At 37.6% G+C, this 15,766-nt stretch overlaps 1 protein-coding gene across 1 annotated transcript; it reads left to right on the top strand.

The window, feature by feature from the left end:
- Window positions 1-7,580: 7,580 nt before the first annotated feature.
- On the top strand, window positions 7,581-15,517 carry LOC110875882 (protein FAR1-RELATED SEQUENCE 5-like). The gene is made up of 7 exons (XM_022124077.2): window positions 7,581-7,780; window positions 13,349-13,609; window positions 13,764-14,022; window positions 14,228-14,507; window positions 14,622-14,734; window positions 14,870-15,095; window positions 15,159-15,517. The coding sequence occupies exons 1-7, from the start codon at window positions 7,581-7,583 to the stop codon at window positions 15,515-15,517; spliced, it is 1,698 nt and encodes a 565-aa protein (XP_021979769.2).
- Window positions 15,518-15,766: the final 249 nt, after the last annotated feature.

The raw sequence follows: 15,766 nt of genomic DNA, 5'->3' as shown, positions 1-15,766 counted from the left end.
GAAACCTTTGGCTAGCAATTCATCCAGTTGTGTTCTCAATTCTTTCATCTCTGTTGGTGCCAACCTATAAGGTGCCCTTGCTACTGGTGCTGCTCCAGGGATAATGTCAATTCTGAATTCTACTTGTCTATCTGGTGGTAAACCAGGTAGTTCTTCAGGAAAAACTTCAGGGTATTCAGAAATGATGGGGATATCCTCAATCTTGGGTTTCGGCTCATCAATAGTCACTTGTGCCATGTAGATGACACAACCCTTCTTCAGACACTGAGAGGCCTTGAGCATAGATACTTGCTCTGGTAGTCCATACCGGGTATCTCCCTGAATGGTAAGTGACTCACCAGACTAAGTCTTGAGCACTACTTGCTTCCTATTGTAGACAATCTGGGCCTGGTTATGAGATAACCAATCCATACCTAGAACTATGTCGAAACTGGCTAACTTCAAAGGAAGTAGGGACAACAGAAAAGAGTGGTCCTTAATGGATATGAAACATCCATCTAATATGGTTGATGCGGTTTCTAAGGTGCCATCTGCTAATTCCACCTCATACTTTACACTTAAGGTTTTAACAGGTAAATTCAGCAATTTGCAAAACTTATTGTCTACGAAAGATTTATCAGCTCCAGAATCAAATAGCACTCTCGCATAAATATCATTTATAAGAAAGGTACTTGTGATCACGTTATCGTCCTGCACAGCTTCCTTTGCATCCATCCTGAAGACCCTAGCATTGGTCTTCTTTCCTTCATCAGCTTTCTTTGCATATTTTGGGCAATTTGTTTTGATGTGTCCCTTTTCATTGCAACTGTAGCATGTTGCGTCTTTCAGCTTCTTGCACTCTAGGGTTTTATGTTCTGTGGATTTGCAGATCCCACAAGGTCTCGACTGAGACTGGGATTTTGAGTCAAGTCTGCACTTCCCAAAGTGGTATTTCTGACAAGTCTTACACTTGGGCTTATCTCCAGATTGATGCCCATCCTTCTTAGAACTAAATCCCTTCCTGCGGTCATTGTTTCCTCGGTGCTTCTTGTCTGACCTTCGTGAGTTGTCATCATCACGCTTCCTCTTCTCGGCCCCCGTGTTCCTCAGTGATCTCTGCTTGACCGCGTCCAGTGTGAGGGACAAAGATATATCAGCTACTGACCTGAAAGTAGCTGGTCGAGAGGCTTTTACACTTGCCTTTATCTCTAGGGGCTAAACCCCCGATGAAACGAGCTATTCTTTTGGGTTCCGGGGTCACCAGATAAGGAACCAACCTTGACAATGTATTAAAGCTCGTAAGGTAAGCTTGGCAATCTAGATTCTTCATGACCAATGACAGAAAATCCGACTCAATCTTCTCTACCTCGTGCTGAGGGCAGTAGTTTTCTCGGATGAGGGCAACAAATTGTTCCCATGACATACTGTACAGTGGAACCTTTCCAGTAGCCTGAATCAATGATCTCCACCAGGCTAAGGCCTCACCCTTGAATGACTGAGACACAAACTTAACCACATCCTTCTCAGCACACCCGCTGATATCGACCACTGTGTCCATCTCATCCAACCAAGTCATGCAGTCTATAGCCTCTTTTTCCCAGTGAAATCCCTGGGTTTGCATGATACAAAGTATTTGTAGGAGCAACCTTTATCACGGGGCCTTGATTTAGCACGATACCTTGAGATGGGACACTATGATGGTTTGAAGAGTGACGATCGTCATCATCTTTCTTTGGTTCTTCCTTCTTGGAGGGAGGCTTGCTATGTGCCCCAGAATGAGTTTTGGGTTTAGAATGCGGTGCGGATAGGGTCCTACTCCGAGTACCGCTCGATTCGCTATACTGCCTTTCCAAGGCTTTTGCAACAGCATTGTCAATTAACTCTTGCAGTTCAGCACCCGCTATATTAATTCGGGCATCATTCAGATTCTCCTTTGGGTGACTATTTATTTCATCTGAATCAGCCATTGTATCTTGAACTGTTACATAAGATATCGGCAAAAATTTATTTGGGAGTTTATTATGGAATTGCCCTTTTGGGCAATTCATTAACCATGGTAAACATAAGCCATATTTGGTTAATTTATTACTCACATTTATTTAGGATTTTTATTTATAATATCTTAATTACACAACAGTAAAAGTATTATTAGCACAATAGGCCATGTCACAGGGACATTTTAAATTATGAGCCATGATTTCAGAGAATCAAAGCATTAAGGTTTGAACATAGTTCTTTACCTTTTCTGACAGGGAGTCATAGACTACTACTGTCTTTTGTCTTATATGACAATGAGTATGGCCCGTAGGCACTATACTACTAAAATACGATCATCTTAATTGATGATTTAAACCCATGATTTATATATCATTAAGTTAGGTTTAGGAATCTTTTGAAGAATCCTTATATAAGAATGACGTGTGTGATTTTGTTTTAAAAATCACGTGTGCCAGGAGTGTTAACATATTTACCGAGGTTATCAGGGATCTGAATCTTTTAAACAGGTTTTACCATCTTGGCCAAGTCTTATAAAGACATGTAAGCTAGGTTATACCCTTGAGATTCTTATTTAATATTTGGTAGGCAGATTATTTTAAAAGGAATGATTTTGAATTATTTATTTCATATATAACGTATTTATGCATATAATGGCAAAGATGAAAAATAATAAACTTAACATTCCATAAAACACAAAAGGATTTCACACATTGCCCTAAACGGGACTTTTAATAGACGAGTTACCCACATAGAGGTTAAATTAGAAAACAAGTCCACGCAGGGACCAATACTAGGATAGATGTCCTCACAGGGACTGAAAGATAGGTCCACGCAGGGACTAAAAGACAAGTCCACGCAGGGACTAAAAGACAAGTCCACGCAGGGACTAAACATACATATAAATGTCCACGCAGGGACTTGATTGAAATAGGAATTACAATAATACATATAGAGATTAATGATCCCTCTTTTTCTTTCCTTTTAACAAGCTTGCCAGGCCCTTGAGGAAACCATGGTTGTTCTTACGCTCTTCTTCAAAATCTCGTTCCACCCTGTTTAAACGGTGGGGGATTTCTTCCTGCTCCGGTGGGGAAAAACGCGGCGGCTGCGATAGGTGTTGAGCCGGAGGTCTAGCATGTACTGGATACCCATGAGTTGAGTATCCCATTCCCCAAGGAGTTCCATAAGGTCCTTCGGGATGAAGGGCGTTGTAGTTTGCCGCCGCTTCTAAGCATGGGTCAGCATCAATACAGTTGTAGTGAGTGTGAGCTGGCAGCTCAAAACCGGCGTATGTAGGTATCGGGTTATCGTATCCAAATGGTGGCGGTGGTGGTGCAACTTGTGCAGAATTCACCTCTGCAGCTGGGTTAGAAGGTCCACCTATTTGTGGGTCTTCATGCAGAGTCAGATAATGACTGCCACTGGAGTGTCGAGGGGTGCTAAAGTGAAAATCCCCTCTTCGTGCGGATATCCGTGCACCTGTTCTCCTATGCCTTGGTGGTTCTGGAGGTGCTTGATGAACTGGCGGCGGTGGAGGCGGCGGCGTGACTGCCACGAAACGCGAATCCTTGGAGGGATCCTGTTGCTGCTGTTGTTCATGAGGCGATAAATGGTGAGAGGGTGTAAAGTACGCCTACACCCCGTGCTCAGGTCGTGGACATCTCGTAAGATGATGCTAAGGATATCCGGGACATGGTCATTAACCCCCCAAAGGCTTTAAGCAACAAAACATTTCAAAACAGAGCATATCAATGATTTAATCTCTATTTGATTAAAGATTCAATGCCGGACCAAGCGGTATTTTATATACCGTACCCCAAGCCCGTATAAGGGAAATTAAGTTAAAAGTATTTACCTTTGCAAGTATCAATCACAAATAGCAAGTGCGTGTAGCTTTTACCGGGTCTCCTATTCTGGAACGAAGGTTTATCATAACCTATTAGAATCCTAACGGGTCTTTAATTAAGCCTAAGCTTAGACCGGTTAGTTTTAACGAAAGATACGGTTCGAACGCACGATTAGGCGAAGACCGGAATAGAATGTGTTTTAGTCCCGACAAGTTTAAAGACTTGTATACTATGGGTGAACTAAACACCTTCTGGATTTTGAGATAAAAACGATAAGGTTTGACCCGTTTTGGCTAATTTATGTAAACTAGTTACATAAACCGATCCGAATGCGCAGAAAGCGTAACGGGTAACCATGAGAGTCACTTACAGGTTTCCTAAGTTAATATGCCCTAAATATGTTGCGATATCAGTAGGATACTTTACATTATGCCCAAAACGAGTTTAATCTCAATATAAGCCCCGTAGGGGTATTTTGATAATTTTAAAGGTTATAAAAGAGTTTATTTATAATTCTGATGTTCGGGTCTGAAGTAATCAGTAAAACCACTTAATTTAACAAATTACATCAGTAGGTAGTAAGCCTTACATGGCAAAATGGTTTTAAAGCTATACTAGGCGTTTAATACGCGTAAAAAGTCATTTTAAGAGATTTCCGGATTGGACAGGAAATCTGAGTTTTCTGATCAGGTTATATATTCAAAATACTTTATTTATTACATAAAATCAGTAGCAATTGGATTTGTGTCAAAATACTATGTAGAACTCATTTTATGCCCGAAAAGGGTATAATCGGTATTTACCGAATCAACGCCATAACCTTAGGTTATGAACAGGTTAAAAATAATTAAAAATCTTTAAAAATCTCAAAATATTATATTACATCAGTGTGTAAAAGGTTTGGTGCCAAAAGTTGGGTTTAGATAGGCTTTATGCTAAGTGCGTCGTTTAATTAACAAAAGTTTCTTAATTGCGCTATTTAGCATAACTCCTATTTTGGACCTCGAACTGCTATGAAATTTTAGGGACATGCTTAATAATCAGTAACAAAGTTTATTGTCCTTTCACATTTCCAAAATTCTCGTTCTATGGTTAAAAGGGTATTATGGTCAATCATTAGGCAATTAACGGAAACTTGTAAACGAAGCGGACAATCAATGAACCAGTCACAGAGGATTATATTATCATGTAACCTGGTCCTAAGGAAGTCCTAAGGCATTTCTAAACTCTACTAAAACGGATCAGAACTGAAGTCAAAGCAAAAGTCAAAGTTTTGTGACTTTCGGTTCTGAACCGGGTCAAAACAGAAAATTGTCGGATCACACGAGCTTAGACCAGTTCTTATACTTATTACCAAGTTATATGAGTAATAAAATAGGTTACATGCCTTCTACATTGCTAATTATGCGTTAATTCGAAAATTAGCATTCTGTTGACTTTTTCTAAGCAACTTTGACCCGACATTTGATCTAGTTAGAGTGGGAATCAGAAGGTGCCCTTTTAAGGGTTTAATGCCCACATAATTACCAACTTATAACTACCTTTGATTCGACTAATCACTGGACCATTAATGATTAATCGTTAAGTCAACCGTTAATTACGACGGTTTGACTCTTAAGCTAAAACTAAGTAAAAACTGAACTAAGAAAGGTTAAGCATACTTGCTGAAGTCCTATGCACGATTAGAGATGCTTAGGGTCTGTTCTTGAACTCCAAAAAGCTCCAGAAATGCAAAAGAAATGAGTGAACACAATGTTGCAACTCAAGGGCCTTTTATAGTGTTCTTGATCCATCATGATCATGACAAGTAAGTCTAGCATGGATCCCAGATCATTACAAGTGTTTCCTAGTGCCTAGGAACTGTTAGGGGTCGCCCATGCTGCTGAAAAGATCTGTTAAAGTCGGTTATAAGGCTGAACAGTGCTGCTGTCTACGTTTTCGGTATCTGGGTGTCTGTCGCGGCCCGCGTAAGATTTTGTTAAGTCTTACGCGGCCCGCCTGAGACCTGCTGTAAGATTTCAAATCTTTCAGTTACAGACGCGGCCCGCGTAAGCCCTTGTTAATTTTTATGCGGCCCGCCTGAGACCTGCTGTAAGATTTTCAAATCTTTCAATTATTACAGCTTGGCTCTTGGCTCTTCGAAAGGATATTCTTTGCATTATGAGCCCTTCTTATTTACATATAAGGGCCTCGAGACTTTTACCCACTTTGTTAAGTCCTTGATCACTTTGTTATTACCCGCAAAGTCATAATTTTCAATATTTACGCTTTAACCCCTCATATACGGATTTGATCATAACTTCCTCTTATAATAACGAAACTTTATGATATTTTTATCATGCATTCTAGTGAGTATAATTCACCGTTAGTAAAGCTCCGGGTTTGCTTAAAGGTCACTCAGAGGTATAACTTAAACATGTTGACACATTTAACCCCTGTAGTTTGTAATCTCTCACTTTCTTTCACATTTAGCTCCGTATGATCCATGATTTATTCGTTTGGAGGTATAAATGTTTTGTAGGGCTATTCTAGGATATATTTATCCTTTGTTGACAATTTGAACCTTTACATTCACATACTTTCCATGTTTGTCAACTTTAGTCCCTGTAGAGTATTCTTTCTCACGTTCAAGCTTATGACACGCGTCAATACATTATAGGGCGTAAATTTTCGAGGTGTTACACACCAGTTGTTTCAACACATGTTAGTCAGACACTTTCCACCACTCAAACCACTGCCATTTCAACACCTGCTCAAAAGCAGAAGACATCTACTGACACATCAGTAGTTGTAATGACAACAGAGGTTGAAGCACTAGTTGTTCCAACAGTTGTCAGTCAACCATCCACCACTACTCTCTATATTTCCACATCACAACCAAAATTCCCTTCTCCAAAAAGGCTTTACACCATAAAAAGGAAAATTACTCAGGCAAATGAGGACAAACATGATCCTATTGCTACAAAATATCCACTGGAACTGGAAGCTATAAAAAATGAGATGAGACAATTCTACACCGAGGATGATCCTTCAAATAGAAGATTTCCTTCTCTCATAGGCTTCATAATCCCAGAAAATTTGGATGAATATCTCAAGCTCAAAGCAAGACAGGCTAAGATAAGAGCCAAAATTGAATGTGAAGGTCAAAGTGACGAAGCCATTTCTGAAAAGTTGGAATTCTTGCTCACTAAAGTCAAGCAGATGGAAGACTATTCACAAGATCTGAGCAAAGAACAGGTAGATTTACGAAAAGAAATGAGAAAAGAATATCTTGCAAACATCATGAAAGAAAAAATCTATCCTGCTGAAGAAAAACAATTTGAAGAATGGCCAATAGTTGCTTTAAAGCATGAGGCAAACAGAATTGAAAGGATTAAAAATGATCCAAGAAAGAAGAAGACAGCTCCAAATTGGAACAAATACAAAAAGCTCATTGCTGACCTTACATCTGAGTACAAAAGAAAGAAGCAGGAGCTGGTGGATGCTAAGGTAGATACTGCTGATGCCATAGCAAAATGGACAAAGCAGTATACCGATGAGGCTTATGAAAGGCTTAAGAAAAGGAGGACAACAATCTCAGACACTCCAAAGAAGCCTGACTACAAAAAGCTTGAACAGCAGATTAGTGCTCTTAAACCACTGATCACATCAGCAGATAACCCTATCCTTGTGATAAACCAAGAAAAAGGGAAATTGTTGACCAGTGTAGATGAAAAGGAAAAGGAAGCTGAATACTTTGAAGAAGCCATCAAGAAAATGGCCTTAGATAAAGACAGATCAGCACAGCTTCAAGACCTTGCCAAAAAGGTTCTGAACAAACCATCATCACCAAACAACTCAGCAGAAATATCAGACATTGAGCCAGATCAACAAAAGAGACAAGAGCAGATTGAAAACGAGACTGCAGAAGATATAGCTGCAGCAAATGATGTCATCGAAATGGCCTTTAAACAAATGTCTGCTGAAAGTTCACAACTTTTCACAAGGCCAATATCTCCAAACTCATCTGTGAATAAATCTCTCCCAAGAAACCCATTGGATTCAAAAATACTAAAGTGGATGTCTGATCCAAAGACCCATGTATTGACCTTGCTCAGATCCAATGGTGAAGTGAAGTACATATCAAGGAAACAAGCACTAAGCCTTGGTGTTGAAGATCTACAAGATCTCCTTGAACTTACACTGTGCAGGGATGATGATGACTCAAGTTCCAAGGACTTTGAAGTGGAATTTAAAAGACAAGTTAGGGAACTTTTGATGAGAAATAAAAATCCAGAATAATGAAGGGTTTTGGCATTATCTGTTCCAGGCGGAGATTGTTGGGATTGAACCCTACCAGAGGAACAGATAATGAAAGCCAAAACCGGATCACTACAGTAGATTAGTCATAAGCAGCTGTTTACATTAAGCTTTCCCCTTGACAATGACTCCAACATCTGATATGCTCCAAGTACTGCCCTTATCAACAACTGTTGATCCTCAATCTACTGTTAAGCCAAAACACTGATGAAGTTTAAAGGCTGAAGCTCAATCTACTGACGGAATTCAAGTACTGCTGAAGAATTAAAGCACTGCCCATTCAAGGTCTGATCACCCTTTGAAGAATGCACGTATGCTCAAACAACAGTGGTTAACTACATCAGTGGAATGAAGAATCAGTGTTCATACATCAGTGTTTTGAATGCAATCAGTGTCTGTATGGTCAGTTGTTATAGAACAGTAGATAGAGTTTGTTAGTTTGTTAGATGTCACTTTCATGGTGATGTCAGCTGAGATGCCTCAGTGGTTTGGTTTGCCTATAAATGGAGCAGTACCCTGTACTGTTACATTTGATTGACTAAGTGGTTTCTTCTCCTCAAGTCCAATCCTTTCATCTTATGCAACCAACCTTGGAGCATCAGGCTGAGGGGGAGTTTAGTTTTTTAAGCATGCTTTGTAATCTTTTGATTTACTTTGTAATCTTTCGATTAATGCAAATCATGTGTTTATCAAATCTATTTCTCTCTTTGATTGTGTTTACAAAGTTTGCTGTTCATTTCCGCTACACTTAATGTTTAAATCATGCAAACAAGCACAATCATGACAGCCTCCGATCCTAACAGATATGCCGAAGACTTTGGTACAGAACTCTAGAATTCCACCCACAAATGCAAAGATTGCAAAAGAAATATGGACCCATGCAAGAATGTATCTACAACTTTAAAAGCATCTGCTGATACAACTCAAAACATGCACATGGAAATTAACAGAAACTTGGTGGATGCTAGGTACAATGATACTCAAGCTGAGATTAAGGCCATTGAAGATCATCTTCTTCAAACTAGCGTTACTGCTCCCACTCTCCCTAAATACACAGAAGATGATGCTAAAAAGGAGGAGAATGACATCATGAGGAAGATTTATCCTCTTGTTAAGAAAGCATAAAAGAGACCCGACACATCTGCAGCCAAAAAGGCTAAAGTAGATGCACTCGAAAAAGAAAAGAGGAAAGATACAAGGGAAGCTAAAGACATGTTGATAGTGCAAGAGTTCCTTAAAAGAAAAAGAAACAAGGTTCCTCAACAAATGCTTCCACAAGAAGAAAAACTGCAAGAAAGACTTCTTTAAACATTGTTCCAACCTCCACTATTACATCAAAAACCAATGCCAACCAGTGTCACCACTCAAACCACTACTCTCATTGCTTAAACATCTGTGGCCACTTCAAAAGTAACAACATATGTTACATCCACAAAAACACCAACCATACATCCACAGGTCAACTTAGCAAAAGAAAAACTACCAACAAAAACCTTATCACCACCAAAAAAGTCACCCACACCACAAACCAGATCCCACAAAAAAATTATCATCTAAGATGATGATAAAGAAATCCCTGAAGCCTCACTCATCAAACCACTACCACTACAGAACCGTCCATAACCATCACATCCCTTTTATTAATTCTACAATCAACCACCACAACCATAACTACATTAGCACATCCTTTGGAGTTAGAAACTGTTTCCAACGAAATACAGTCTATCTACTCCTCAATAGACCCAAGCTAACTTTCATTTCCATCTCTTCAAAGTTATCGAAAGCCTGCCAATGTCAAAGAATACTTGTAGCTAAAAATAAAACATGCTGAAAGGATTGCAGTAGAAATAAGTCAAGAAAAGGGAGATAAAATGGCTAAGTAGATTTTGTCTAAAGAATTCACTAAAGTGAATATTTTGGAAGATTATGCTAAGAATGTCAACAAGAAAGCTTCTCATGGTCCAGTTAATGACCCAGAACTTAGAAGAGCTTTGAGAGAAGATGACATGGAATACATCATGAAAAATAAGCCCTACAAAGCAACCAGAGCACAATTCACAGGATTGTAAACAGAGGCCCTACTTGATGAAATCTTGAGGATAGAAAAGTTAAAGCTAAATCTAGACCATAAACCAACACCTCCCAACTTGAGAGTAGGAAAAAAGCCAAATAATAAGAAGGTCCAGTTGAAGAGAATGAAAGAAGAAATAGTTGCAACCAATTTTGGCACTATGAAATCAGTTGTAAGATGGGATGAGCCAACAATCTTAGAGAACTACAAAAAGTTAGAAATTTTAAGAAAAAAATATCACTATGTCCCTAGAAAGCCAGACTATGAGCAGGTAGACTTCCCTATCAAATCTCTGGTTGATCCCATCAGAACTTCCTTCAGCAAAGAACATCTCCCCAACTGTAAAAAGCAACCTCAAAAGGCAAAAGGAGATATCAGCAGATCATATAAAGATGTATGAAGATGAAATGAGAAAATAAGGGATCAGGAATGAACTAATGTATGGGCATGCAGATGCAAATCAAGAAGGTCTACTTGGTCAAGTCTTGGGAAAAAAAATTTCCCCAACTCATCAAATAACATTTGGCATAAGAAATACATTTAGCCTCAAAATTTTCAAATGGAAGTCGGACTGGACAAGCCATGAATTGACTTTGTTTAGAACTAATGAAGAAGTTGAAAGGATCTCCATGAAAAGTGCCTTTGGGCTAAAAAATGAAGATATGCAAGTCCTTTTAGGGCTTGAACTCAGAAGGGATCCATATGACTATCTTTCTATGAAATTTGAATACCAATTCAAGGGTCAAATTAGGGAGAAGTTTATGAGAAATGAAAGTTGATAAAAAAATATGTTTTGGCATCATCTATTCTAGGGAGAGATTGTGGGACCTACAAAAGAACAGAATATTTTAAAAGCCAAAACACGACTTCTAGATCAAGAAATAAATATATTATGATACATTCTCCTCCCAAAGATAGTGAATCTTGAACACTAACTAGAAGATCTGTTGAAGACATCAAAGATCTGTTTGAATTGGAATGGGACATCTGTTGAAGAAGAAGAAACCTCTGTTTGATGGCCGAAGCCCTGTTGAAGACAAACACTGATCAAGAAGACTAAACATCTGTTATGGCTAAACAGATGCCTGATATAAGTCAACAGTGGTTTGAAGAATAGTGGTTTAGTCAATGTAACGGTGTTAGCTTCAAACAAATGTTTTATATAATAGATAAGATGATAGATTTTCGTAAATAATTGCTGACATCTGAGGAATCTTTTTTGTTAGAAATGTTAGATGTCACTTTAAGGGTGACGTCAGCTAAATACAAACAGACCTTTCGTACTTGTATAAATAGATCTCATGTGTAAGAGATCTACTTGATCACTTATATTCCTTTTGTACGGACAAAAATAGTTATGTGATTAGGCTAAGTGGGAGTTTGCACAATCATTACTGTAGTTTGTAATACTTTGATTATTAATACAAAATAGTTTTGATATAACTTTCCACTCTTGTATGCTTATATAATTCCATATTTCCATTTATACTTTGAAATTACATCCATATTTTTCATCTAAAGCATACAAGTTAAACTCAGATCCTAACATATTTTCATTTATATCTCACTTATGTTCATTTGTGTTTGTGCATTTAATGTTTTTTTTTGTGTTGTATTTTTATTTTATTGGCTTTCGTTTTTAAAATTTGAAATCATAGTTATACTATAAATGTCTCTCCCTACATCTTGTATTTAACCATTTCAATTTTAGTTTGTGTTAAAGTTTGACAAGCTTCTTAATTTTCGTGTTAGTGATGTTAACTATTAGTTTATTTTTGATGAATTTTTCATAATCTTTTTGATATTATATATATATATATATATATATATATATATATATATATATATATATATATATATATATGTATATATATATAAACGAGTTCAGGAGAGAACGGTGAAAAATGTGAGGACGGTGAGAACGGATCCTGGCCCAACACGTGGCAGGGCGCCCTAATTGTTATGCGGGGGTACGATTGTCCTTTTATACGTTCCCTCCTTATTCGCGTTATAAATCTCTTTCAAATTAAAACTCCAAAGATTTATTGTTAGCTGTTACCTGCTTTGCAAGCTTTCTCAGATCTATAGCGTTTAACGTGGATTCTGTTCGACAAAGTAAAATTCGTTGGCGTTTTCTATTTTCATTCCAGCAAATCATGCAACATATATGGCGTTTTGTTCTTTTATCATTGTTCTATGGCGTTTTTTTGTATTATTAATTTATAATGTGTTCTATGATTTTCCATAGCGTTATTCAATTATGCAGTTTAATCGCGTTTTAATTGATATTTAATCTATTATTCATAACTGCAATTGGAGTTTTCGATATTAATTTTAATTGTCGTTTACGTTCTTGTGTATTTGTTATGTTTTATCATTGGCATTTTTCGTCTATTTGATTAGTTTTGAATTTTATTTACTAGTATTTGTGAATATCAGTTATTACTATTTTGTTAATTTGTGGAAACATTAGTTTATTTAATTTTGGCGGTTTCATTATGTGTTTATTATGTCTTGTTTATTATTCAATTAATGGCGTTTTAATGTCTAATGTTATTACGAGGCATCACTCCGTTTTTCTGATTTTTCTGTTCCTCCCTGTGTTTTCTCAGACGAAGTCTCTTCCTCGAGTCAAAGGCATTGCCCCAAAACTGGATTACCATTTATCATTCCTGACGTCAGTGAAGAATTAAAGCCTATAAAGGACATGCTATTCTCAAGCCTTGATGATTGTTATTCAATGTATGTTAAGTATGCCAAGCAGTGTGGGTTTTCAGTCAGGAAAGGGACTACAAAGACAAACTCCAAAGGTGTGTTACATATTAAGTATTTTTTGTGTACGAGAGCTGGGGTATATAAGGACAAGAAGGTTGATACGTTGGACCCCAATCAAAAAGAGCGAGTAGTGCGATCTAACTTTTCAAAGAGGACTGATTGTGGTGCACTGTTATGTGTAGAATACGAGAATGGATTTTGGAAGGTCTATAAGTTTGTCGAGGAGCACAATCATGCACTTTTTGAACGTCTTGATAAGCATTTTCTTCCAACTGAATGGCACCTCACTCAGCTCCAGAAGCATGTTATACACAGCATGTCTAAGCTGAATTTGGGTCCTGTCAAGGCGTTTAATGTTATGAAGACTTATTTTTGGCAGTTTTGAAGACGTGGGCGCAAGCAAAGTTGAATTTAAGAACTATAAGAGGCAAATTAACTTGTTCATAGGGGAATATGATGCTGATATGGTTGTGAAACATTTGAATGAAAAAAAACATTCCCAGCCTAATTTATCGTATGATTACATCACAGACGAAGACAATCGTTTGAAGGGTCTTTTTTGGTGTGACGATCAAGCCAAACGTAATTACCACGTGTTTGGTGATGTGATTTCGTTTGACGCCACGTATCGTTCCAACAAGTAATTTTTTATAATTCAACTCCTTTGTTTTTTGGCGTTTTATTAATTTTACATGCAATGGCGTTTTTTTAGCTTACATGCAATGGCGTTTTACTAGTTTACATTCAATGGCGTTTTATTATTGTTTCATTTCTCATGTCGTTTTCATATGCAGATACTCTATGGTGTTTGTACCGTTCACTGGTATAGACAATCATCACTGCAATGTTACATTTGGTGCAGCATTGTTGGCGTCGGAAACTGCTGATACGTATATTTGGTTGTTAAGAGTTTTTCTTAAGCCTGTTGGTTCTCAACCAAAAGTTGTTGTCACTGACCAAGATCCAGCGATGAAGAAGGCTATTTCTGTTGTATTTGTTGACACGAGGCATCAGTTATGCATGTGGCATGTGATGCATAAACTTTCTCTGAAGGTTGTTATGCTTTTTTTGCCTTTGGCATTTTAGTATACAATGCGTTTTAAGATACATGGCGTTTTGTACCTTGTTACTGTTTTTTTAATTAAGTTTTGTCTTTTGTTTTTTTTATATATGTGTGGCGTTTTCGTGTTATTTATAGGTTGGTGTTAGGCTATGCAATTCCACCAATTTTAAAGAACGTATATGTGGTGTTGTGTAGACGGATATTCTCACACCTGAAGAGTTTGAATCAGAATGGGAAATGGTTATTGCAGAATTCAATTTAGAAGATAATGACTGGCTATCTGATATTTTTGCACTTAGGGAATCTTGGATCCCTGCATACTATAGAATGGAGCCTATGTCTGGTCTTATGCGAACGACATCCAGGTCGGAGAGTGAGAATCATTCTTTTGGTCAAGTGTACAATTCGAAAGCTACTCTGGTTGAGTTCATGACGCATTATGAGACTGCAATAGAAGCACAGCGTCACACACATCGTAAAAATGATCATGAATATTGATACAAAAGACCCTAGTTGAAGAGTAGTTACAAAGTGTTGGAAGGGCAAGCTGTTGATATATATACAAAAAGTATTTTTTGTGATGTTCAAGCTGAGCTTATTGGAGTTGCTGATTGCATAAATCAACGTTACGAAGATCAGCCTGATGGGTTTGTTAAATTTTATGTAAATGACTTCCAACAGCTTTGTACATCCTTATTTGAGGTAAATAATGGCATTTTGGTTTTTATGGCGTTTTTTGTTAATGGCGTTTTATCATATGCAATGTGTTCTTTTCTTTTTTTAGACAAACATTCTATGCATGGAGTTATAGAGATATTGTTTTTGGTGTTTTTTCAGGTATTGTTCCGTAACTCTGATTGCATATGCAATTGCTCATGCAGACGTTTTAAACAGTTTGGTTTGCTATGTAGACATATATTCTATGTTTTGAGACTTATGGACATTAGGGAATATCCAAAACAATACATTCGGAATAGATGGCGCAAAGAGGCCTCCCCAAACTGCTGTCCTGAATTCTCAATTAGTCGTGAATATATGACCGAGCTTGATCCTGATGTGCAAAGTATAATGTGAGATGTTATTTATTCAACTGAATACACTTTGAACCGTTTATCTGGTAATAAAGAGGAGCTATCCTTATACAAGGATCATGTTCAATCTTATATGAAGAAGGTTCAAGATTTGCAGATTGTTGCTCCTCCCGCTAGTTCTAGGGATAGATTTGCCGAGATAACTAGTCAATATAAAAATGACAAGAATCCGATAAGAGTCCCTGTAGGTTATGAATCCAAAGGTTCTGGTTCTCGGAAGCGCCTGAAATCTAAACAGGAGATAGCAGTTGACAAAAAGAAATCAAAGTCGAAACCCGGGGCCAAAGAAAGACAGTGTCAGAACTGCAAAGCCTATGGACACTACGCATCAACATGCAAACAGGCCGTAATTAAAAGAAGATTGACAAGGTCTTCGAGAGCCAGTGAAGAGTAGTTTGGCGTTTTGTATTTGTCATTCTTACAGAACACATACAGTTGGTCTTTGAGAGCAAGTGTAGAGTACTTTGGCGTTTTTTTATTTCAATGCTATAGAACACAGACATTTCTCAGTTTGGCGTTTTTTTTTTTTTTTTTTTTTGCATCTTTATCTTTTTTCTATCTCTTTGTTCATAACATGCTACTTCGAAGTTAAATAACAAACAATATAAGATTGGGCAAGGAAATCAAACGCCAAAAAATAACG

This window comes from Helianthus annuus, chromosome 9 (genome assembly GCF_002127325.2).
Source record: "Helianthus annuus cultivar XRQ/B chromosome 9, HanXRQr2.0-SUNRISE, whole genome shotgun sequence".
Taxonomy (NCBI): domain Eukaryota; kingdom Viridiplantae; phylum Streptophyta; class Magnoliopsida; order Asterales; family Asteraceae; genus Helianthus; species Helianthus annuus.
This window is presented reverse-complemented; position numbering and strand designations above follow the sequence as displayed.

Coding starts and splice junctions, on each gene's coding strand:
- LOC110875882 (XM_022124077.2), top strand. CDS start 7,581: ATGGCCTTAGATAAAGACAGATCAGCACAGCTTCAAGACCTTGCCAAA. Junction 13,610..13,763: donor GCCACGTATCGTTCCAACAA/GTAATTTTTTAT, acceptor TTTCATATGCAG/ATACTCTATGGTGTTTGTAC. Junction 14,023..14,227: donor TGCATAAACTTTCTCTGAAG/GTTGTTATGCTT, acceptor GGTGTTGTGTAG/ACGGATATTCTCACACCTGA.